This window comes from Nicotiana attenuata, unplaced genomic scaffold (genome assembly GCF_001879085.1).
Source record: "Nicotiana attenuata strain UT unplaced genomic scaffold, NIATTr2, whole genome shotgun sequence".
Lineage (NCBI taxonomy): Eukaryota > Viridiplantae > Streptophyta > Magnoliopsida > Solanales > Solanaceae > Nicotiana > Nicotiana attenuata.
The window spans coordinates 146,817-173,837 of NW_017670360.1; the positions used below are offsets into that span (position 1 = coordinate 146,817).

The 27,021-nt window shown below is 41.0% G+C and overlaps 1 protein-coding gene across 1 annotated transcript; it reads left to right on the forward strand.

The window, feature by feature from the left end:
- Positions 1-3,439: 3,439 nt before the first annotated feature.
- Positions 3,440-5,604, forward strand: LOC109238342. Its single transcript, XM_019404775.1, has 5 exons — positions 3,440-4,192; positions 4,431-4,546; positions 4,694-4,793; positions 4,909-5,351; positions 5,403-5,604. Exons 1-5 carry the CDS (start codon positions 3,440-3,442, stop codon positions 5,602-5,604), a joined length of 1,614 nt encoding a protein of 537 aa, XP_019260320.1.
- The last annotated feature ends 21,417 nt before the right edge of the window (positions 5,605-27,021 follow it).

Below are 27,021 nucleotides of genomic sequence, written 5' to 3' on the forward strand. Positions count from 1 at the left end.
TACCCACTTTTTCACATAACTTCAGCATGCGGGGCTGAAGTAGCAAAGACAATCACACAAAACTTCAGCATTTTAGTAGCCAGGCCTGAAGTTCAGCTCTAGAGCTGAAGTTTTTGTTTTGTAACTCGCGAACTTCAGCTCTAGAGCTGAAGTTTTATTTTATAAGTTTTTGTTTTGTAGCCGGAAACTTCAGCTCTAGAGCTGAAGTTTGCCAGTTATAAAATAAAAACTTCAACTCTAGAGCTGAAGTTTTATTTTATAAGTTTTTGTTTAGTAATCGGGAAACTTCAGCTCTAGAGCTGAAGTTTTCCAGTTATAAAATAAAAACTTCAGCTCTAGTTTTTGTTTAGTAACCGAAAACTTCAGCTCTAGAGCTAAAGTTCGCCAGTTATAAAATAAAAACTTCAGCTCTAGAGCTGAAGTTTTATTTTATAAGTTTTTGTTTAGTAATCGGGAAACTTCAGCTCTAGAGCTGAAGTTNTTAAGTAATCGGAAACTTCAGCTCTAGAGCTGAAGTTTCCAGTAATAAATAAAACTTCAGCTCTAGAGCTGAAGTTTTTGTTTAGTAACCGGGAGCTGAAGTTTGCCAGTTATAAAATAAAAACTTCAGCTCTAGAGCTGAAGTTTTTCTTTTGTAACCGGAAAACTTCAGCTCTAAAGCTGAAGTTTTTGTCTTTGTAACCGGAAAACTTCAGCTATAGAGCTGAAGTTATTTAGTTCATTGTATGTTTACTACCCCAAATAACACTCTTTTCACATAAACTTCAGCTATAGTTCTATTTAATTACTACTCCCTCCGGTCCAAAATAAGTGATTTTTTGGATGTTTTCACACAAATTAAGAAATCCACCTTTTAGCATTAATTAGCAATAGAATTGACCATATTAACCTTTACTATTTCACATAAACACTCCTAACACATATTCCAACACCATTTACTTCAAGGACAATGTAGGAAAAAAATAATTAATTCATTCTTGAAATCTGAAAAAATCACTTATTTTGGACCACAAGAAAAAGGCCAAAAATCACTTATTTTGGACCGGAGGGAGTACTAATTATTTTCCCACAAACTACAGAACCTTCAATTTACTACATTATCAACAACTGTAGTATTCTACGCAAGGCAAAGAAGAAAGAAGAAGATGCATTCTGTGAAGGAGAAAGTAAGCAACGCAGTGGAGAAAGCAGCAGCAAGGACAAAGGAAGAGGTAAGCAACGCAGCGGAGAAAGGAAGCTGAAATTTTTTAAAAAGTGGATACAAGCTAAAAGTTTTTAAAAAAATGGGTATAGGTTAAATGGGGGCGACGCCCCGTGCAATTTCTACCTCTTTTAACTCATAATAAGGCTGATTGTCAAGTATCTTTAACACAATGAAAACCTCTAATGTAGTGATAAAGAGGTTTCAATAAAATATTTTAGATTATAAGTTCGACTTCTAGTTGTGACATTTCATTTTGCATAAATTGATTTCTTTTGTCTTCAGTCCTGCCTCCGCCCTGACCCCGATCATAATGGACGAAGTTAGGGGGTCTTCCTTTTTCGGAAAGTTATATTGTGTATATAAGGCCAAATTTTTAACCTTTTCGCGTGTATATTTTTTTATTTTATGTATTCTTTTGGTGAAAATACTACCTCCGCTAATCCCAGCCCCTCTCCCAAAAAGAAAGAAGAAAATATTAAAGCAAAGAAAGCCTGTCAACTTCGACGTATGCATGGAATTGCCTTTCTTTTTTCTTGTTTTTTTCTTCGCCATTACCTTGGTTCATTGCAGCTAGCTTGGTAAATTAAAGGCATTGCGAGGGAAAGTAAAAGAGCACAAAAAAACAGAAACTTTGCTAGATAAATGTAGTAAATGGTCCAAAACTGAAAGGATATTTATCTTCTTTCAAGGGAAGCTAATGTGCCTTATTTCAGTTGTATCATAGACTCCAGTCAAAATAACTTTATCTCTCCCCTCTTCTTTCATGGCCTAAAAAGACATACAAAGGTTGTTTGAATGTAATAAAGAGAATACTCCTTGAAGCTAAAAAAGGAGTGTTTGAATGAAAGCAAGGAACTCTTTTTAATTAAGAACACATTAAAACAAATATCACCCATACACAGATGTACTAGTAAAAGATTTATATATCAATCACAAACTGTTAAAAGTTGTTCTAATATATAGATAAACCTACTGTTATTAAAAGTCATCCAATTAGTTTAATTTCTTGGTAGTTCTTTTTATAGGTTGGGCCACTCCGAGATCTGTGAGGCTAAAGATAGCTAGCTAGGGACCTTATCTTTTAACTATTAGTCTTGGTTTTTCCATATTTGATGCCTGGATACTGCACATTAAACCTACTTTCAGGTTTGGACTCACCTATGTTATATAAACTAAGAGATTGTCGAGGAGAAAGAAGTAACTTGATTATGAGAAGTGGTGTAGGTTATTTATGTATGATAAGTCAATTAGGGAGTTCATGAGATAGTTTGTTTGTTTGTTATAGTAGTTGTTAGTTACACGTGTATATATATGTGTAAATGTAAAAGATACAGTGTGAGCGGAATAGAATTTTTCCCACAGTTACATTCATTTCTCTCGCAGATATTTCTTCTTATTCTCTTCTTCCTCTCCTTCTCTTCTCCCTTTAGCTAGGGTTTCCGCAGGTGATCAGTCACTAAACTTCAGCATGGTATCAGAGAGCTCAGAGCTCAGAATTGAAGCTCAAATATCGATCCTCAATCTCTTCTCATCTCTAATTTCCTCTAAATCAAATTTCTGGTTCAGATCTAATACCTCCATTTTCTATTTTTTCAACTCAAAATTGATCAACAATAGCGGTTGATGACTTGCAGAATTAAATTCAAAATACTACTGTTGAAAATACTTCACACGCATCATCAGAGGATGAATTTGAGGAAGGAGTGACCGTAGCAGTCACTCATCCTCTGTACTTAGCTCCCAGCGACACAAGTGGAGTCTCTTTGATCTTATTTCAGCTAACCGACACTAACAATTACTCTCTCTGGCATAGATCTATGAGAATTGCATTACTTGATCGAAACAAACTTGGGATTGTTGATGGCAGGTGGCCTAAGGAGCGGTTTCGTGAGAAGTACTTGTATCAATAGGAGAGGTGCAATGCAATTGTGTCGTCACAGTTGATGAATTTAGTGGCTCCGGCATTAATCAGTGGCATTGCATACACTACTAGTGCACATGTAGTGTGGGTGGATCTGCAGGAACGTTTTGACAAGCTGAATGATACACGTTGCTATAATTTGCACAAGGAAATTGCCACTCTAAATCAAGGTACTGCTTCTATTTTTGTTTACTACTCGAAACTCAAAGATTTTTGGGATGAGACTGAGTCTGTTGTACCTACTCCTGGCTGTGACTGTGTTAAGAAAAAGGAATTTATTGTTCATTTATGAAAGCAAAATGTGTATCATTTTAATGGGCCTAAATGACTCTTATTCTCATGCTCGCAGTCAAATTCTTATGATGAAACCATTACCAACAGTAAATCAAGCTTATGCTATGCTCATGAGTGATGAAAGTAAGAGATCTATTGCAGCCACTGCTGGAGTATTAGGATCTGCTCCTAATGTAAACACAAATTCCTATGACTCTACTGCTTTGTACAGTGCTAAGCCTAATTACAATCCAAAGTTTAGAAAAAATTACAAAGTCCAATGTGACTTTTGTAAAATGAAAGGCCACAGTAAAGAAAACTGCTACAAAATCATAGGGTATCCACAAGACTATAAGACTAAAACGAAAGGGAGAGCTGGAGCATACAATGCTATGATAGAACCTAGTCATGTTGTGCCTTTGCACACAAATCATGTCTCTCAGAACAGGGCAATGACATCTATGCCAATGCAACCTATGCCTATGTATCAAGGCCATCAGTATGGGAGCCAAGTTCCTGAAGGATTACAGGGTCAAGGGATTTCAAGCACTCAGAATCAGGAAGGTACTTCCTCTTCACAATCTCAGGGATCAGCAAATACTGCTCCACAAGGTGGTGGTTTTCCCTTTACCAAGGAACAATATGATCAGATAATGCATATTCTGAACAGTAGCCAATCTCCTCCTACTCAAGCAAATGCAGCAGGTATTGACACTGCCCTGTTAGGTTACACTAACTCACAAGAACAAGAATGGATCATTGATACATGTGCAACAAATCATATGGTGTCAGATGTAAACTTACCGGGCCAACACCTCCCTAATCACACCTTCTAAGTCTAGAAGAGTTCAACTACCTAATGGAGATGTTACTCAAGTTACTCAGATTGGAGATAGTCATATTTCATATAGAAGCACTATTAAAGAAGTGCGTTATGTCCCTCAATTCAAATTCAACTTATTGTCATTCTCCAAGGTGACAACAGATCTAAGATGCTCTGCTTCTTTTTATCCTGATTTTTGTATATTTCAGGATATCTTCAGTGGCAAGGTGAGGGAGATTGGTAGGGAAAGAGATGTCCTATACTTTCTGCAGAATCATGGGGCCAAGAAGCTCACTGCAGTTGCTCTAGTTGCAGTTGGAATAAAGTAAAAAACTACTGATATTACTTTGTGGCATAAAAGGCTAGGTCATATCTCTAGTATGGTACTCAGAAGACTGTATCCTGCTAAACTAGCTAGTACTATTGATACTATCAATAAATGCATTGTATGTCCATGTGCTAAACAAACTAGGCTGCCATTTTCTACTAGTTGTGTTAAGAGCAGTGATGCATTTGATCTAATTCATATGGATGTTTGGGGTCCTTACAAGTATGCAACTTTTGATGGAAAAGTACTTCTTGACTGTTGTTGATGACTTTACCACAATGACTTGGTTGTTTCTTCTAAAGTTAAATTCTGATGTGTGTGTTGTACTTGCTCAGTTTATTGTGTTTGTTCAAACTTAGTTTAACAAAACCTTGAAGGTAGTCAGATCTGATAATGAATCTGAATTTGTTAACTCTGTATGCACCACCTTATTTCAGAAATATGGCATTATCCATCAGAAGACCTGTGTTTATACCCCTCAGCAGAATGGAGTTGCTGAGAGGAAACACAGACATATCCTGGAGGTGACTAGAGCCTTAAGATTTCAGGCCAATATTCCTATTAAGTACTGGGGTCATTGTGTTCTTGCAGCAGTATATATTATTAACAGGATGTCATCTTCTGTACTCAATGGTTTATCTCCCTTTGAGTTGTTGTATGGCAGAGCACCCATTGTGGACCATTTGAGAGCGCTTGGCTGTCTGTGTTATGCCAAACAGATTCAGGAGACAGAAAAACTTCTTCGTAGGGCTAAACCTACAGTCCTTATGTTGTTTTCTGATACTCAAAATGGCTACATTTTGTTAGATTTGGATACTTAGTGCTTCCTTATTAACAGAGATGTTTCCTTCAGGGAAGATGTTTTCCCTTTCAAGGACTCTCCTGTAGCTATACCACCTGTGTTCTTGCCCCCTGAGCCTTCTATTGTTGATACTGAGTTCACTTCACCTCCTTCTTCTAGTGATTCTGGCAATACAGCTAAAAGATTAGAACATGACTTATCTCTACAACACCACTCATCATCAAAAGCAGTTCCAGCAACCTTGCCTTCTTAGGACCTCAGCTTTCCTGGTCTAAGGAGATCATTAAGAACCAGACAAGCTCCTATTCGGATGAAAGACTTTGTGTCTTTGCCAGGACACAAGTCTGTGCCTTACTCTATCTTAAACTATATGTCATATGATGGACTCTCTCCTAAATATCAGGCCTATCTAGCTGCCTTTTTCACTATAGTGGAACCTACCTCCTTTGAGGAGGCTACTAAAGATCCTAGGTGGGTGGATGCTATGCAGGCTGAGATTGCTACGTTGGAATCTAACCACACTTGGGATGTGGTCTCCTTGCCTGATGGAAAAATTCCTATTGGGTGCAAATAGATATACAAGGTCAAGTACAAGGCCTCAGGTGAGGTAGAAAGGTTCAAGGTCAGGCTTGTTCCGAAGGGGTATAGTCAGCAAGAGGGCATTGATTATCAGGAAATATTTAGTCCAGCGGTTACTATTGTTACAGTTAGATTAATTCTTGCAGTAGTTTCTTCTGAGCATTGGCATATTCATTAGATGGATGTGTACAATGCCTTTTTACAGGGTGACTTGCATGATGAGATATATTTGACTCTGCCTCAAGGCTTTAAGAGTCAGGGGAGAGTAGACCAACATGTAGACTCTTGAAATCCTTGTATGGCCTCAAACACGCACCAAGACAGTGGAATGCTAGGTTGTCTGAAGCACTGGTGCACTTAGGCTTCATGTAGAGCCAACATGATCACTCTCTATTTGTAAAAGGAACAGGCAAACACACTGTCATCATCTTGGTCTATATGGATGATATGCTTCTCACTGCACCTGATCTGACACTAATAAATGAAGTCAAAGCTCAACTACAACTGACTTTTATAATGAAGGACTTAGGAGAGTTGAAATATTTTCTTGGCATAGAATTTTCCAGGTCACGACAAGGTATTCTGATGCATCAAAGAAAATACACACTAGAGCTCATCTCTAATCTTGGACTGGGAGCTGCAAAGCCTGCAGTTACACCTATTGAAGCTAATGTCAAGCTCACTACTAAGGAATATGATGAACACATTGGTGTTCCTGAAGGCACAACAGATGAAACCTTAACAAAACCCAGGTTACTAGGAAAGCTACTCTGCTTGACAGTAACACAACCAGATATAGCATATAGTGTTCAGACATTGAATCAGTTTATGCAGAAGCCAAAGAGGTCTTATATGGAAGCTGCACAAAGAGTGGTTAGGTATGTGAAAGGGCAACCTGGACAAGGCATACTGTTGTCTCGTAGAAAGATGAACACTATTACAGCATACTGTGATGCTGACTAGGCTGCATGTCCTCTCACAAGGAAATCATTAACCGGATTCTTTGTCAAGTATGGTGAATCATTAGTGTCCTAGAAGTCAAAGAAGCAAAGCACTATCTCTAGGAGTTCAGTAGAATCAGAATATAGGAGCATTGCATCAACAGTAGCAGAGTTGATTTGGATACTTGGCTTATTCAAGGATATTGTAGTAGTTGTTGAACTCCCTGTGAACATACTCACAGACAGCAAAGCAGCAATTCAAATAGCTGCCAATCCAGTATTTTATGAATGCACTAAACACATCGAAATTGATTGTCATTTTATAAGAGAGAAGATACAGAATGGGCTAATGAGACTGAATATGTAACAACCAAGGAACAGCTAGCAGATATCCTAACCAAGGGCTTAACCAGCATTCAACATGAGTATTTGTTGTCCAAGCTAGGAGTACTTGATATCTTCATACCACCTAGCTTGAGGGGGGGTGTTGAGGAGAAAGGAGTAACCTGATTATGAGAAGTGGTGTAGGTTATTTATGTATGATAAGTCAATTAGGGAGTTAATGAGATAGTTAGTTTGTTATAGTAGTTGTTAGTTACACGTGTATATATATGTATAAATGTAAAGATACAGTGTGAGTGGAATAGAATTTTTCCCACTGTTACATTCATTTCTCTCTCAGACATTTCTTCTTATTTTCTTCTTCTTCCTCTCCTTCTCTTCTCCCTTTATCTAGGATTTCCGCAGGTGATCAGTCACCAAACTTCAGCATCTGAATTACTCTTCGATTTATAGTCAATTAGAAATGTAGTATTAGTTACATAGTCCTTTTTAACATGAATCATAGTATAATAGGATATGGTAAATAAAACACATGAGATCCTTGTAGAGTCATAATTTGCTATTTAGATTGTGATTGGTCATAAAAGATTTATTTACTCCGTTGGACTCGAAACCCGCGTGTCGTTGCATGAACTGATTCAATTTTTAGACTGCAACATCTTGGGCCAGGGCAATGTAACATGAGGGCCCAATATCGGGTGAAACAAGAATTGGATAGGTCTAACTCTGATACTATGCTGAAAGGAGAAATTAAGCTAGGTTGAAGAAGAGAGCTTGAGAAGAAAGACGGTTATGGAAAGAGAAATATCCGAGCAAACTATATCCAACTTAACTTCAATACTACTGCACATGTATGTTTATACTATTTCTTAACTACCTAATTTAAATAGTTCCTGGCTCACTCCACTTCTAGAAAACTATCTAATTCACAAACAAAGTACTATACTATATTTACAATGTACATCTAATCCATCAGCTAATATTTTAGTCATGACCTAACTTTCCCTCCGTTTAGGTATCGTGATGGCACCTAGTCTTAGGGACTAGGTAAGTCTAACTCATACGAAAATACCACAATTATAAATGAAATTTAACCGTCTTGAAGCAGAAATCTGTACAAAATTAAAAATTCCCAAAACCCGGTACTACAAGTCATAAGCTCTATAGAGTTTCCCTACAACTTCTAAACACAACCGAATGCAAAATAAGTACACCAGGCTGAATATAAAATAGGATGGTGACTCCAAAGCCTGCGAACGCAGCAGCAGGGCTACCTCTAGTCTCCTCGGCAAGAATCCGCACAGCTACTAACGATCAATACCTGGATCTGTATAAAATGTGCAGAAGTATAATATGAGCACACCATAGCGGTGCCCAGTAAGTATCAAGACTAACCTCGGTGGAGTAGTGACGAGGAACAGTCAAGACACCCACTGGCCTAATAAGCAGAACAAGTATAAGTATAGAAACAACCGAACATGATATCTATATAAAGACTAAGCGATATTGCTAACAATACAGTACTTACAATAAGGAAAGAAAATAGCAAGTAACAACGGAACACCAGAATAAAGCACATAAAAGTGAACAGAAATACAACCCAAATCCGAAATCACAAATATAGTAAGGACAAATCATAACTCAACAACTACGACAATTTTCACATTAGGTCATAGGCAACAAACTTCAATCAATTAGTCAAATCCTTCAGTTGATAAAAATATTTCGAAATATACTTCCTTCAAGTAAATATTTTTCCAAAATAGTTTTCTAAAAATGAGTACCTTTCGAATATAACCCTTTCAAATAAATATTCTTCGAATATAAGTCACCCTGTGACGCCTCATCTCATAATCATACAATACGGGTCTCAATACATGAATCCTAACACTTGGCATCCTGTGCCCTCATCACACCTCATAATTATACTGACAACTCACGTGCCCAAAAAAGTCATTCTCACATGGAAGGCAAATAAACAAGGGTGTGCGTCTATAATCAGCAATATCAAGGAGCCTCCTATCCGATAAGGGTGCTTAGCCACGTGTATGCTTGTGCAAGTGTCCTAACATAGTTCATACCAGCTAGTAAGCATAAGGACAAGAACAGACAATACATATAATGTTTACAGAGGGATAAGATCAATGAAAACAACAACTCAGAACATAGTGATAATAACAGGGGATCTCCAAAGATACCATCCCGTAGTCCCAAACGTAAATGTGCAGGGGGATCTCCCGGAATACCGTTCCATAGTCCCAAAGTAAATATGCAGAACATGGGATCTCCCGGGATACCGTCCCGTAGTCCCAAACGTAAATGTGCAGGGGGATCTCCCAAAATACCGTTCCGTTGTCCCAATGTAAATATGCAGAACAGGGGATCTCCCGGGATACCGTCTCGTAGTCCCAAAGTAAATATGCAGCGCAACCAAAGAGATAACAATTACAGCAGGGCAGAAAACTCGTACATCACCACAACACGTACAACAACAACAATGACAATAATACAAGGTACGACAAGTAAATCAACTCAAGAACTGTAAATCACGAAGAAACGGTAGAGCCAACTCACAATGAATAACCACAGAAAAGAATGCTGGCATAAAGGGAACAGTTCAACAAAGGGGAAAACTAACATGTAGCAATGATCCCACAATATACAAGTCAATAACAAGAAAATCAACACGAGTCAAGTAGTCCCAAATAAAGGCAAGTCAACAAAGATATAGATTATCTAACTCCTTTTATGGTTGAACAATTACGAGGATATTCGACAATTCGATTAAGGAAAGATGATCTTAATTTCACCTAAGACTAAACAATTTCAGGAGGGATAATGATAAATTCTCAATAAGACAAGCAGCCATGAAAAGATAGCATGACAATAGGAGAGGCGAAATTCTTTAGTTAAATCAAATAGGAGTCAATTAGGCAATTAGAGTGAATCATGAAGCAATTAATTCCAATTAAGCATGTAGAGGTGAAACTAGTAAATAGGAAACTTAGGCACATCAAGAATAACTTCATACATAGTGAATATAAGGAACTAAGAACCCTAAAGGTCAATTTCCCACAAATAAGTCCGAGTACGCACTCGTCACCTCACGTACACGAACTACAGTCAACATATAAGACTCAAAAGTCGATCCCCGGGCCCGCACCTCGAAATCCGACAAATTTTACAAAATCCGAATACCCATTCCCATATGAGTACAACCATAAAAAAATTATCAAATTCCGGTACTATTTCGTCCCTCAAATCATGAATTTTAATTTTGAAAATTTTCTTCAAAAACCAACATTTTCCTCAACTCAAACCACAAATTAAATGATGAAAATGAAGATAAAATCATGGAATATGTTAGATTCTAGGTGAAGAACACTTACCCAATCGATTTGCTTGAAAAACCCCAAAAGAAGCTCCCAAATCCGAAGTTTAAAACTCAAAATATGAAGAAATGGCCAAGCCCTCGACTTATATGATTCTGTCAGGACTTCTGCATCTGCGGTCAAGAAACCGCATCTGCGGCACCGTATTTGCGATAGAGAGTCCGCATCTGTGAACTCAGTTGACCAGGCCAGGGACCGCATCTGCGGATATATTGCCGCATCAGCGACACCGCAGAAGCGAAAGGGGAATCGTAGGAGCGAGATTTCACCGCAGGTGCGATAGATGGACCGCAGAAACGGCCTTCGCACCTGCATGCCAGCCTCCGCAGAAGTGAGCAAGCTCCCAAGCTTTCATGACCGCAGAAATGGTCAGGCTCACGCAGAAGCGGAGCCACACCTGTGCTCCAAGGTCGCAGGTGCGAAAACACCAGAAATCAGACATGCTCAAAACCATGCAAAATATCTGAAACTCGTCCGAATCACACCCGAGGCCCACGGGACCCCGTCTAATCACACAAACAAGTTCTATAACCTAACACGGACTCGCTCGAGGTTTAAAATCACATCAATCAATGCCGAAAATGCAAATCGCGCCGTGAATCGAACTATGAACTTTCAAATCTTCCAACTTCGAAAACTCGTGCCGAAACCAATCAAACCAACCCGGAATGACGCCAAATTTTGCAGACATGTCCAAACTGACATAACGGAGTTGCTCCAACTCTCGGAATCGCATTCCGACCCCGATATCACAGAAGTCAACTATGGGTCAAACTTCTCCATTTTCCAAATTTCAACTTTTCCAACTTTTGCCGAAATACCTCAAATTACTCTACGGACCTCCGAATCCGAATCTGGAAGTGCGCCTAAGTCCAAAATCACCATACGAAGCTATTGAGATAATCCAAAACCCATTTCGGGGCCGCTTACACAAAAGTCAAATTCCGGTCAACTCTCGCCGCTTAAGCTTCTAAAACTAGATTCCTTCTCCCAATTCGACTCTGAATCATCCGGTAATTGAATTCAACCCTGCACACAAGTCAATACACATAATATGAAATTGTTCAAGACCTTACAAACGGAGCTTAAATTCTCAAAACGACCGGCCTGGTTGTTATAATTTTCTACGCATTTGGTCTAAAAATCATATTTGGGTTTCTTGGATTCAGGAAAAAAATCAAAAACAAAAATGACCAGATCAGAGATATGTTTCACAAAACTTCTTCATAATATTCTCTCGAAAAAGTAATCCAAATTAATACTCAATTTTCCTAAATTACTTTATTTTCAAATTTTAAACTGATCGAACCCACTAGAAATACCAAAGCACGTATATATCTTATATTTCTCACTATTAATTGGCTGTCATTATAAATCTTCTTTAGATATCAAGCCCTCTAGTACCAATATTAATATTTTCCGGACGAGATGACGAGTACTCAACACAAAGCAAAAACTTTTTAACTGAAAATCTTCTTACTGAAGTAGTCAAGAAGTAATAGAAGTAGTTCTGGGTTCCTTTAGCGTCTAAGATAAAGCATAATTAAAAGCAAAATATGGCATTATATATACCAAAGCGCTGCTCTTTTTTGTACTTTTGTGTTTCACTGCGCGTCTTGGCCATGTGGTTCAAAAGCAATGTAACAAACAAATGAGATGTATAGGACACCTGTGATTTCGGGCCGAGTTCGAGTTCTGTAAATGAAAAAAATCTTGGTAGAGAGCGATTTCTCCTTTACTAAGTTTTATGCGGTGGGAATTAATCAGAATTAGTTGGATTCCAATGCGGATACCAAACACCAGATGATAAACCAAAATAACAAACCAAAGCATATCGGCATACTTCCATTTTTTTGTAAAACAAAGGATTATATTATAACATTAAAAGTTGATACTACCAGTTGTAGGGATGCCATAGGAGGCATACATACGACGTACTTCCATGTATGTGGATTTATCTTGAGTTCTGGACATCTTGTATATGCACTAATTGTTGTCTGGCTAAATATAAACACCCTCGAACATGTTAATGATCACTTGCTTAATTAATAGACGCATTTTAACTATATATCAGGTTTTCAAGAGATCACTCACTTAGTTAAAATGTTCAAATGAAAAACAGTAATAAGTTCAAGGGTCCATTTATGTATTAGGTCTAGTTGAAAACAAGTTTTTACACAATTAGTGTCATTTAACCCTTTGAGTATGTGTACGCCAAAAATCGGGGAGCTCGACTTTGGGGCTACCGTGGCACTCCACGTCCGACCTCGAGAAGCTCGAAGCAGAATTTGAAGTGTAACCCGAGGTGTGCCCCTCGAGGGAGCATATCGAAGATTCACTGTGGTCAATCTCGGAACAGTACAAATCGATGATCGTCATGGAAAGGCGGAAAAGCTCCCAATGACACGTGGTTGGAGCTGACCAGGTCTGCAAGAATAGTACAAATCCGTACTGAGCCATTATACACTTGTACCAATAGCATTTCCTCGTTATTATTAGACATGTACTATGTTGGGATTCCCCCTCCTATATAAAGGGGACCCTTGTCATTTTGTACGAGACATGAATATTGAATACAATAGAACATTCTCTGCTTTTCTTGCCTAAACGTGCTCAACAACCACTCTACAGATTTATTGCTTGTTCATTTATTGTTCGTTTATTGCCCATTATTAACCGCAAAAGGCTATCTTCTAGGCCTTTGATATCATTGTTTCTTCACCAATTGTTCATTGCTAACTACCCTAACTAGATCTTGAGGCCCCCTGTTCCAGCCAGCTCGAGGCCTAGTCTTGCGACAACATTGGTTTGCATATCTTATTCTCTTTACTTACACTTAGCATCTATTGCCAAATAACTAGTATTGAAATAAATCACATATCATTTTCAAGTTAAACAGTTTGGTGCCCACGGTCGGGCTAAAAATAATAGTGATTGTTTTGGTGCTTGTTTTCTGAAAACACAAGCTATTCTTCACACTTTTTCTTGTCCAAGAATCTTTGATTTCAGGTCAAAAAATGTCTAACTCAGCAAATGCACACGAAAACAACGGTATTGGGCTTCATGGAAAGAACGGTGCAGATGCCGGTGTACCACCGCAAAACCTAGGGGTGGCACCAGCACAAATCCCCGTCGACGTGGGCTCACGCAATGCTGTGCAGGTCGATGTAAGCTCTCATACTGCCGGAAGTGTGCGCGGGGAAAACCACCATGAAGCACAGGGGACTCCAGCTCGGGAGGAAAGAGAAGTTAGCCTTCAAGTCATTTTTGAGATGTTGCAAGCACAACAAGTGGCTATTGCTCAGCTACAAAGTCAACAAAAAACTCCAAGCACAGCAGCACCGGACACGGCTCCTCGAGTCGAGAAGGCACCAGAGAGATCGAGTAACAACGGGTCAGCGGTAGACCCTGCTATTATGAAGATGCTCGAGGACCTCACCAAAAAGATTGAATCAGGAGAAAAGAAGATAGAGGCTAACGATAAAAAAATGGAGACTTATAACTCGAGGGTCGATCAGATCCCGGGCGCACCCCCGATTCTGAAGGGCGTAGATTCAAAGAAGTTCGTACAGAAACCATTCCCATCAAGTGCGGCTCCGAAGCCCATCCCGAAGAAATTCAGAATGCCCGATGTCCCGAAGTATAACGGGACCACGGACCCCAATGAGCATATTACCGCTTATACTTGTGTTGTGAAAGGGAATGACTTAAAGGATGACGAAATTGAATCCGTCTTGTTGAAGAAATTTGGAGAAGCACTGTCAAAGGGGGCTATGATGTGGTATCATAACCTACCCCCGAATTCAATAGATTCATTTGCCATGTTGGCAGACTCTTTTGTGTCTCGCTTTCAGATGGAGCGAATGGAACTACCACCAGTCTTCGATGGCTAGGCAGTACAGGCCTTCACTCAGGGCTTGAACGAACGAAGCTCGGTAGCTTCGAAGCAACTAAGACAAAATTTGATCGAATATCCCGCCGTGACCTAGGCGGATGTGCACAACAGGTATCAATCGAAGATCAGGGTCGAACACGACCAATTAGGAGCCCCCTCGAGCTCAGTATATCCTAGCGGGCTCTTAACAAAGGAACAAAAGTTTACAGAAAGGGAGTCGAGACCAAACAAGAAAAGATACCAGCCGTATATAGATGATCGAAGAAATGCCCCGGGGCATAATTCACCTCGAGACGATCGAAGGAAAGATCGAGGTCAAATTTCCCGAGAACTCATGAGTAAAGCCGGGTTCGATAGGCACACTGGGCCGGTAGAGGCACCCCGACTATCTGAGTACGACTTCAATGTCATTGTCTCGGACATCGTATCTGCCATAGGTAAAATCAAAGATACCAGGTGGCCAAAACCCATACTATCAGATCCGTCACAGAGGAACCCTAACTTGGTATGCATATATCACGGCACTCACGGTCATAGGACCGAGGATTGCAGACAACTTCGAGAAGAGGTAGCCCGACTGATCAGTGAAGGGCACCTTCGAGAGTTCCTCAGCGACCGAGCTAAAAACCAATTTTGGGAAAGAGAGGCGAATAAGAAGAACGAACCAGAAGAACCACATCATGTCATCTATATGATCATTGGAGGGGTCGATGCCCCACAGGGACCCGTTGTCAAGAGGACGAAAATATCCATTACCAGGGAAAAGCGAATTTGGAGTTACATACCAGAGGATGCTCTCACATTCAACGAAGAGGACATCGAGACCTTGTTTCAGCCTCATAATGATGCATTGGTAATTTCTTTTCTTTTGAATAAATTTCAAATTAAACGTGTGCTCGTGGATCCAGGTAGCTCGTCCAACATAATCAGGTCGAGGGTGGTGGAGCAGCTCAGACTGCTCGACCAGATCGTACCCGCCTTTCGAGTCCTCATGGATTCAACATGGCGAGCGAGACAACAACAGGGGAGATCATCCTTTCTGTCAACGTGGCCGGTACAATCCAAGATACCAAGTTTCATGTCATCGAAGGTGACACGAGATACAATGCCTTACTTAGAAGGCCGTGGATACACAGTATGAGGGCGGTGCCATCAACCCTTCATCAAATGATGATATTTCCAACCAAGGATGGTGTAAAATCAGTGTATGGGGAGCAGCATGCAGCAAGAGAGATGTTCGTGGTGCACGACATGGCACCGCCATCGATTCCCTCTACATCGAAGAAGCCAAAAGAAAACCAAACAACCAAGTAGCAACCACAACCGACATTCTCGGCTACACCCGAATGAGTGAATAAAGGACCGTGCCGTGTCTTCGGAGCAATCAATTGAAACGTATCGAGGCTCGAACGCTATCATTGCTAAGGTACAACCCTCTCCCTTTTCATTTATGTTTTATACTAACTTATTGCAGGTGTTCGATCGAGAGGAATTGAAGTACCCTCCAGCTCGAAGACCTTGGGTTTTAAAGCATGTGTTGCACAAGGAGAACTCATCAAGTATTCAAGGCTTCTCTTCGATCAACCTCAAATACTGGGGAGCATCACCCCCGGAGGTCACCTCTCGGACGAAATCGAACTATGCCTAGGAGGACCGCGATAGGAGAATGTTATATTGGACCAAACGGTCAAATGAACTGTGTCCATGCAGAATAATCGAGCCCCCAAAGGCAAAAAACAAGTACGCATATATCAAGTAATTGAAGAAGTCTCTTTGCTTATCAAAACACTTTGTGCCTCGAAGAAGTTCACTACTTTCTCATAAGACGGCTCAAGGGTCAAAAACTCTTGAACACTCGAGGCCTGTCATCGATAGTCGGCTCATCGAGCCATCGAAAACTCGAATTTGTAAGACGTCGATCAGGCAACTTCGAGCTCGTAAGCCCTTAGTGAGGCAACATCAAATCTATAAGACCTCAACAAGGCATGCCCAAACTTATAAGACCTTAAAAAGGCATAACCTCAACAGTAAGCAAAGACTATATATCCGAACTTGAAAGACACCTAAAAGGCATACCCTCGATATAGACACTGAGGTCATCTCACCCGGGGACTAAAGGCTATGACCGAACATAGAGACTACGGTCATATCAAAAGGCTCCGACCGAATTAACGCGGCTCGGAGACGTCCTACCGCCGCCATAAAATTAAAGGCCTTCGAATACTTCAAAAATAGTTCGAAAATGACCGGTTAACCAGGCTACCCCCGGCATAAAAAAAAGGAGCTTCGATCATATCAACTCCAAACAATGAAAAGGCTTCGAGACAATCAGCCTTCAGCAAAAAGGCTTCAAAAAATCAGCCTTCAAGAGAACCTCCCGAGGTACTCAATTATCATCACATATCGACTCATAATCAAGGTTCTTATTTGAGCCGTCGAAGAGTCGGACGAACACAAAACATGCCAAGGCATAATCAAAACTTCAAAATCTTCAGCCAAAATGGGGGAAAACTATAGCCAAATTAGAGGCCGAATCGACCCAACCTAAAAAGAGCCTCAGGGCCAACATAAAGAGCCGTAGGGCCAATCTAAAGAGCCTCAGGGCCGATCCACGGAGCCTCAAGGCCGAGCTAAAGAGCCTAAGGGCCAATATGTTGAAAACCTAAGGGTCAATGAGCCCGAGTCAAAACATGATTCGAGGATCGAGCCCTAAACGGTCAACTATTATGAATTACTCATCAAGAACAACCTAAGGGTTCTTATCTTAATGTCCAACATATCGAACTAATTATCGGCAAGCATCAAAACTCAAAACATAAACAAAGACACAAGCAAGTGGAAATTTATATAAAGGGAAAACCAAAGGGTTCCTTTGTTATTATAAATAATGGTACAAAGATACATTTACAACACTCCCACAGGGAGCCCTATACAAAGAACAAGAAAGAAAAACCTAGTCTACCCTCGGGAACTTAGCCTTTCCCCTCAGGGACTATGTCTCAATCGGCTCCCTCGGGACTAGCTCCCTCACCGGCGTCCTCCTCGTTGTCTTCAGAATCAGAAATGAGGAACTTGGCGTCGAACTCATCCGCCTTGGCCTGCTCTATCTCCTCCGAGAGATCGAAGCCCGTACCATGAATCTCCTCGAGAGTTTCCCTCCGGGATCTGTATCGGACATATTCATTGCTTCTTCTCTCTCGATCGGAAGCCCCCCTCAACTTTGTATGAGCTTCAACAACATCTTTCAGATAGATGGCCACCTTCTTATCGGCCTTTGCTCGAACCTCTTCGGCTTCGGCTCGAGCGTCCACAACTTCGGTCTTCATCTTCAAAAGATCTGTTTTAAGATTAGCAATCCTGCTCGTTTGGACCAAGTTGCTTTCTCGAGCATTACGAAGTTGTATCTCGAGGGCGGAGGCCTTAGCCAAAGCGTTCCTTTTGGCTGCAACATGAGCATCTATCTGTGCCTTCAATTCATTGCAATCAGAATTAACCTAGTTGGCTTCGTCCCGAAGGCATTCCAGCGTCTCTGTCTTTCTCTACAACTGAGATACCGAAACGTTAGTTTCCGAAGATGGGAGAAGAAGCCTGTATTCCCTCAAAATAGAGGTTACCTGTTTCTCGAGGTTGCCTTCGTAATCATAACTTCGGTTTAACTCCGATCGAAGATGTATCAACTCTCTTGTCTTCTTATCACAAAGAAGCCTGAGAGATTTCTCCCCATTCAAGGCTTTACGCAACTTAGCCTCACAGCGAAGCAGCTCAAACTTGAGCTTATGGAAGGCATACGAGAAAGAAGGTTCAGTTAAAAAGAAGAAAGTACGAAGTTGGAAAAGTAATAATGACTTCAAAACTCATCATAGAACAGAGTCGCTGAGCTTCCTCGAAGGTCAATTTCGCATCTACCGGCTCGGTCTCATCGGCCCCATAGAGCAACCCGAGGCGCTCTGATTGGCGGAGATACGTCGAAGCCCATTTCTCTCGGAGTACTTCCCGACGTCCAAGAACCAGCTGCCAAATCAGGTAATGAAGGACCTTCGCCCCTCCTCTCCTGTGAAATCTCTCCCTCGAGCCCAGCGGGCTCAACAGTCTCGGGAGGCCTGCTGGTTCGAGCCATCAATGTAGAATCATCCTCTCCGGGTGCTTTGATGTCCACAGAACAATCGATAAATATGAGATCTTCATCAGCGGCAACTTCCTCCTCGCACCCCCGGGCGGGTCCTGCCTTGCTATGGGAATCCTCGTCCTTCGAGGATCTCTTTCTTTTATTATCCTTCCTTGTCTCAGAAGTTGAAGGTCTTTCCTCCTCGAAAGGGGCCGTTCTGACCTCAGAAAACTCACCGATGCCTGCAACAAAGAAATTAGTGTACGTAAAGGAAAGTACTCCTCATGAGAAGGACTACATAGCACATACCGTGGTGCTTAGCCTCCCATTTGCCCTTCGACAAACCTCGCCACTTGCGCTCGTCATAAGTCGAAGAGGCTGCCAGTTTGCGGGCCTAGTCCGAAAGATCGGGGACCTCATTTGGCATCCACGGGATCGCTGCGGAAAGGGAAAGAAAATGCCCTTATGGAGTCTAGCTCCACCGAGAACAAAAATAATAGATTACAGTATATCACTTACACTTGAAATTCCATTTCTCGGGAAACGGCAGGAACTCCGCAGGAATAATATCAACAGTCCTCACTCGAACAAAATGACTCATCCACCCTCGATCCATGTCCCCATCTTCACTAGCAATAAAGGGCTTGGTGGATTAGCGTCGTTGTGTAATTAGACCTCGATAATGCAAAGGTCAATACAATCTGATGAGGTGGCTAAGAGTGAGCTCGAGCTTGGCCTTTTCAGCGAAAAATCTCATCATAAACACGATCCGCCAGAAAGACCGATGGATCTGAGCCAAAGTAACTTGATATCTTCGACAGAGCCGGTCGACAGGACCCAACGTAAAAGGGTACATGTACACGTTCAGAAACCCCTCTACGTGGGCCACAATATCCTCTTCCTGGGAGGGTATCTGCAGCCTCACTTTTTCTCCCCATTCGCAGTCTCTGCTCACAGCCTCAAGGTGTCTCTCTTGTATTGATCGAATGAACCTCGATGCATGTTCTCGATGGTCCGCAGTGTCGAGAGGCTTCTCTATCAAAAAATCTTTCATCGAGATGAAACAGTTCGAAGTTGGCTCGCCAAACGCAGGCGGTGTACCACCAGCCGGGCGGGTAGCAGAGGTGGGACTTCCCTCTTTCTAGTGAGCAGATTTGGGCATGGTAGCCTTGATTCCTTCAAAACAAGAAAGGGAAGATGAAAACTCAGGTGAAAGCTTTGATCTGATGCGGCACTAGAACTAGCGCAAAAAAAAAAGGAACTCTATAGAGAAAGATAGTCGCACAAAGCGGCAAAGCCCTCAATGAAAGGAAAGCAAGTATATATAAGAAGAGCAACAACTATTCATTAACTTTGATAGCCAATCAGCTCTGACAAAGCAATTATGACTTTTTGGGAAAATATACCGATATGGCCACTTCGGTTACTTCACGGTCATGTCACAGGGATAACGTCACCATACAGTGTTTGAGGGATCGAGGGGTCAAATTGATTCCTTACCAACCCGACCGAGGGAAGGTATGCGGTAGAAACCAGAACAACCCGACCTCAAGGGTCTCTGTTACTCCAAGACTGAGCTCGAAGGAGTTCAATTCAAGTTCAAAGCTTGACTTTGGCATGAACACTAAAAGGCAAAACTTTGAAGACATTAAACAAGAAAATCCTTTGCATTCCAAAAATATGTTTACAAAGGTGCATTTGCAAAACTCCTACGCGGAGTCCACATAAAAAAGAAGAAGTAAAAAGATCAAAGGTGACTAGTCTTCATCTTTGCTACTTCCCGAGCTACTTGCAGAGCCCTCATCCGAAGTAGTCAGAGCTACCGACTCGTCTTTCAAGGCCTTCGCTTCTTCGATCTCGGCAGAGAGATCAAAACCCTTGGTGTGCACTTCCTTAAAGGCCTGCCTCCGAGCTTCTAATCGAGCATGTGCAAGGGCGCGAGCCAGTTTGATCTCGGCCTCTTCAGATATCTCTGGCTCGAGTATTCGCTGCATCAGCATCTTCCTGATACGAGAATGTGAGTGCATCGGCTTCAGACTTGGTCGTGGATAGCGCGGCAGTCGACTCAGCATGAATCGCCTTGAATTTTTGAACCTCCTCTTTAGCACCTTGAAGAAGATTCTAAGTCGAGGCCAGCTCCTCTCGGAGAGTATCCCTTTCCGAGGCCATGCTATCATTTTACCGCTTCAGCTCAAGGATCTCAAAATATTTGACCGCAATCTCTACCTGAAGCTGCCCCACTAGGGCATCCTTTCGCTCAATCTGCAAATGCCGAGTCAAGTTAATAAACATTGAGTTATGAAAACAAAAGGCAAGCTCATGAGTACCGAACTACCTGCTCGATGAAGCTGGCCCTTTCTTGGAGTACTTTCTCCGAACTTGCTCGAAGGCTGTTCAGTTCCTCCTCCCTTCGGGCGTATAGAGTTTTTAGCTCATTCGACTCCGAAGCGAGCTTCTCGAACTCCCCCTCACAATGAATCAGTTCAGCTCGTAACTTGGAGAAGGCATGGTCGTACAACATTGTGACCTATAGCACGAAGGAAAGAAGTTAGAAAAACAAAGATCAAAACTCAAGGCACAAAGGTTATGTCACAAATCACCTGTTATTGGAGTCTCGCAGCCTCATCGAGAACGAATGAGGTATCAAGATCAGCATCCTCTTCAACACTGGCAAAAAAATCTCCAAATGCATCATCCTCCCCCTGGGATGCCCCCACATCGAGAGTCTCCCTATTCTGGGCATCCCGTATTTGCCCTGGGGAAAATGGCGGGCCTGATGGAAGATCGCCTATGACATCAACCTCTATCGGGGCTTCCTCTAGCCCTCGAAGGGCCTCAGAGCTGGATCCTCCGAATGCGCCAACCAAGTGCTCATCGGCACAAGTTGTATCCTGTTCAATGGTCGACTCTGGGACTGCATCCAAACCCTCCTCAAGGGTCTCCTCAATACGAGGTAGGACCGTATCGGCCACCTCTGACTCGGCACTCTTCTGCCCGGTAACCTTCGAAGCATCAGCGCTTCGTCTTGCCCTATGTACCAGTGGGCAATCGTCATCGTCTTCGTCTTCAGCACGGAGACTCTCAACAGCTGTCGAAGTTAGGACCGTTGCATCGGCCCTAGGCTTTCGAGCCTTAGCTCTCTTTGGTCTCGGGGACTCCGCCGGCATCTCCTTTTTTTTCTTTCTATCTTTGGCGGGTTTTTGGGTCTCCTTTTCGCTAGGAGGAAGCGATCTCATTGAAACGGCTTCCCCGAGGCCTGCACAAGCGTAAAATGTCGAACATACCGCCAAGAAATCTATTCATAAGGAATTTAGAGGTGACAGTGGTGAGGGCGTACCATAATTTTTGGCCTCCCATTGAGTTTTGTCCAAATCACGCCAAACACGCTTGTCATATGAGGAGGTGGAGTCTAAGAGTTTAACCCAGTCCGGGAGGTCCTTGACCGCGCCGGGTAACCACATGGTGGCTACGCAACCAAAGGAGAATCAATTCAAAAAAGAAAGGAATTAGTTCGAAAAAGGAAAAGAGGACATTCAGATGATAAAACATGCTCGGTGTAACGACACTTACATCTAATATTCTATTCCTCAAGGAATGGCATCTTCTCGGCAGGGATGAGGTCCGAAGTCCTGACTCGAACGAAGCAGCTCATCCACCCCCGGTCTTTATCTTCGTCGATGCTGGCAAAAAATGATTTGATAGATCGACGCTGCAGTTTGACTAGGCCCCCCCGATAGAGACGAGGGCTATATAATCTAATCAGATTATCGAGGGTGAAAGGCATCCCCTCGACCATGTTCGAGAAATATATAATCAAATAGACGATTCTCCAACAAGAGGGATAAACTTTACCAAGCGTCACTCGATATTGTCGACAAAAATCGAGGATCACCGGGTCTATCGGTGGAAAAGAAGAATCTATTTTCACCTTCTCTATGTCGGTTATTAGACTAATATACCGAGACATGGGCTCGCATCGGCCCGGTACCGAAGAAGGTTTATCAATTTTGAAATCGGAGGATGTGCTAAAGGGCCTAGGAATACACTCCTCGATGCGAGGAGGCACTATCTTTTTGCCCTTAGACGAGCGTGACGAAGAAGGGGCTTCCTCTTTAAGAGGTATTGTCTTAGAAGTTTTGGCCATGGTTATAACAAAGTTTCAAAGTAAGCCGACGAAGAAGTGAACACAGAAGAAGGGTGAAGACAGAAAACTGCCAAAAAAAGATTTGAGGATTTGAAGATGTTGCAAAGGTTTAAAAGATAGGCAATTGGAGTATTTATAAGAGTCACCTAAGTGTATTAGAGGAGTAGAAAGGGCGACCAATAGCGGTTCGTGGGCTTTTTGAGAACCGTGTTGACAAGACCTCTGTACAATTTTTCTGTCACATCATTTAATAATCTCACATGGCTGACGTCAAAATGGGGGTATCGAAGAGGCAAGAACTTAAGATCGTTTCTTATCATTTCATTCTAAGAAACGCGGGGACTATCTGTGTACGGCCAAAATCGGGGAGTTCGACTTTCGGGCTACTGTGGCACTCCACGCCCGACCTCGAGAAGCTCGAAGCAGAATTTGAAGTGTGACCCCGAGGTGTTCCCCTCAAGGGAGCATATCGAAGGTTCACTGTGGTCAATCTCGGGGTAGTACAAATCGATGACCGTCATAGAAAGGCGGCAAAGCTCCTAAGGACACGTGGTTAGAGCTGACCAGGTCTGCAAGAATAGTACAAATCCGTACTGAGCCATTATACAGTTGTACCAATAGCATTTCCTCGTTATTATTAGACATGTACTATGTTGGGATTCCCCCTCCTATATAAAGGGGACCCTTTTCATTTTGTAAGAGACAACAATATTGCATGCAATAGAACATTTTTTGCTTTTCTTGCCTAAACGTGCTCAACAATCACTCTACAGATTTATTGCTTGTTCATTTATTGTTCTTCATTTATTGCCCGTTATTAACCGCCAAAGGCTATCTTCGAGGCCTTCGATATCGTTGTTTCTTCATCAATTGTTTATTGCTAACTGCCCTAACTAGATCTTGAGGCCCCCTGTTCCAGCCAGCTCGAGGCCTAGTCTTGAGACAACATTGGTTTGCATATCTTATTCTCTTTACTTACACTTAGCATCTATTGCCAAACAACTAGTATATTGAAATAAATCACATATTTTTAGAACCACAAAATCAAATATAATTGTGAATATCATTTTCAAGGTAAACAGTGTAGAAGATAATTTATCTTACTTTTTAGATTACTACTTTTACTCTTTATCAGTAATTACGTTCTTTAGTACCTTTTAACATATTCTGATGATTAAATTTTTACTATCAAGTGATGGCTGTTTTAGGCTAGAGGGATGGTGAGAAAGACAGAAAGTTGATGTACGTACGGGGAAAAGTTGCTCCAATTTTGATATGACAGCCTTCTTATAACGTTAAAGTCGATGGAATTACCTACTTCCTCCGCTCTAATTTATGTGAACCTGTTTGACCGGGCACGGAATATAAGAAAAAAATGAAGACCTTTGGAATTTGTGGTCCTAAACAAGTTCAAATGGGGCCCATAGTATTTGTGTGGTTATAAAAGCTTCTCATTAAGGGTAGACTTGTAAGTTTAAGCTAAATTGTTACCAAATTTAGAAAGGATTCATTATTTTTGAAACGGACCAAAAAGAAAATAGGTTCACATAAATTGAAACGGAGGAAGTACTATATATATGCTGCTTTTTTCCAAAAAGACTTTCATTATTTTAAGTTTTCGATCCCATTAGTATTTTGTGGTGACCAGACTTATCTTTCCATGCACGTGTCAAGCATATAATATACGCCAATGAGAATATAATTAAATGGGAACAGTTGGCTTTTATACTCTACAATCATTTCTGGAGAATGTCCTTTTGCTCTTGGAATTATGAACTCGTAATTTAATATCTTAATAAATTCTTACAAAAATACATATTTTATAATATTAAAAATGTTAAGTTCGATTGAACCCGTATAAAAATATACATCCGCCTCTAATTGCTGGTTTGGGGTCAGTAAACAGGCTTTCCTGGAATGGTATTGTAGTAATGAAGGGAATGTTCTGAATCCCTCTTTAGTTCCCTGGATTATGCTCCTTTTTAGCTCTAAAGTAGTCTGAAAAATGTTACAGTAAAACAACAACCATGATATTTATGAAACTATGTGTTTGTGGAAAAATTACGCGACACATCGAATATTTATTTATACTGTATTTACTATTCGTAGCTATACTTTCAGCAAATTTACTATTTATAGCTATATTTGAATTTTATATTAAATCCATGAAATAAGAGATTAATTGTTTTGAACAGAAACAAGAGAGCAACAAGCACTCGTAGCTTAGTTGGTTAGAGGACTCGCTTAGTTAGAGGAGGACTTGAGTTTGACTCTCCACAACAAGAGCATTTTGTTTTTTTGTATTTCTGTATTTCCCCTTAGTTGTATTCATTGCGCGAACGAATATTGTCGATACAGGTCGTATCCTTTGTATACACCCCTGTATACAGTCAATACAAGCTGTATTCGTTGGGCGAATGAATACAATTGCACGAACAAATGCATTTAATACTGTTTTTATCTGTTACGCGAACGAATACAGTAGAAAAATATTGTATTCGTTGCGCATTTGAATATAAGTAATACAAGCTAGTAATAATCGAACAGTAGCTCCGAATAGTAATTACGTAAACTAACTTACTAGGCTCTATACTATAGTGCTTTATGAAAATTTCTCTTGTAAAATACAATTGAGCTGATTTCTCAAACCAAGTTTTATCTGTTCTGGCTGCTATATTTTAATTATTGAGACCAAGTTATTATAGCAAAGATATCAGATAAGTCATGCATTACAAATTTACAATAAAAATTGTAATTAGTGACTATTAGAGGCCTAAGAGTCCATTGCACTCTTCCTAGAAGGTTGTTATGGGTTGCGGGTGTTGGTATTACTGTGTTCAAAATCAGAAAATCGGAGAAGCAAACAAACGTTAGTTCAATAAACAAATCGTAAATAATTTCGATCCCACTAAATTCACAGTGTGTTCTTAAGGAATTTAATCCCCTCATTGTTTGCCAAGGTTATTGATTAATTCCTCTCAGGATAGAACGGAATAACTATTCTGTGATAGCGGCACTACAAATCACAGAACTTCAGCAAACTCAACAAACGGAGAAAATCACACTTGACACTTATATTTATTTGGAAAATAATGCAACAATATAGAAAAGAGGGGAAAAGTTTTCAGATCTTCCATATCTGAAAAATAAGGCCAAGCCTCTAAATTTATAGACAAAGGAAGGGTGATATGGAGAGGTGCAATCCAAAAGGTGCCTCTTCTATTCCCCATTCACACCCTTTAAAGAAAAAACGCAACAATCCCCCACATGAATGGGGAATGGAAATATGTGAATAAAACATGCATGAAAATACTGTGTGTTTCGCAAGTAAGGGTTAATCGTATCTGGATAAGTAGGTTTCCCTTAGAACTTTCCGTAGTGAACTTATGTCGGATATTCTCGGTCAATCACTAGATTTGATATCTTTTAACCGTCGAGCTTTGGTGTATACCTAGACAACAATAAGTCACACAATCAACCATTTAACCGTCTTTGGTTCTCACGGTTATGTTCGTTTCAGCCATGAACACTGTCTGGTTTCATGAGTGCTTAGAGAATGGGCCTTTACTTTCATTCTCCTTGAAGCGGCTTACACTTCACACTCACATAGGTGATTTCTAAACGTGTAATCCTATAGACACACTATCTAGGCATATCCTACCAGACTTAGCAAGTCATTAAAGAACTTTAAGCTTTATTGGCTTATCAAAAAGCCTTAATGCTTTACCTCGATTTTTGAACATTGTCTTCATCACGAGAATAGGTTGAGTTACTGCCATGATGACTTGTCCTAGGCCTTATCCTCATTCCCTTTGATGATCTTTCAACTGCCTCTCTAGATAGGCCTTTTGTAAATGGATCCGACACGTTATCTCTTGACTTTACACAGTCAACCGTGATAACACCATTAGAGAGTAGTTGTCTAATGGTATTTTATCTCCGTCGTATATGGTGAGATTTTTCGTTATACATAACGCTCCCTGCCCTACCTATTGCCGTTTGACTATCACAATGTATACATATATGTGCCAAAGGTTTGGGCCAGAATAGAATATCTTCCGAGAAATTTCGGAGGCATTCAGCTTCTTCACCGGCCTTATCTAAAGCTATGAATTCAGATTCCATTGTAGAACGAGCTATGCACGTTCGTGGAGATAATTTCCAAGAGACGGCTCCACCCCAATTGTAAAAATATATCCACTCGTGGATCTAACTTCAGATGATCCAGTGATCCAATTTTCATCACTATATCCATCTATCATCGGGGGATAC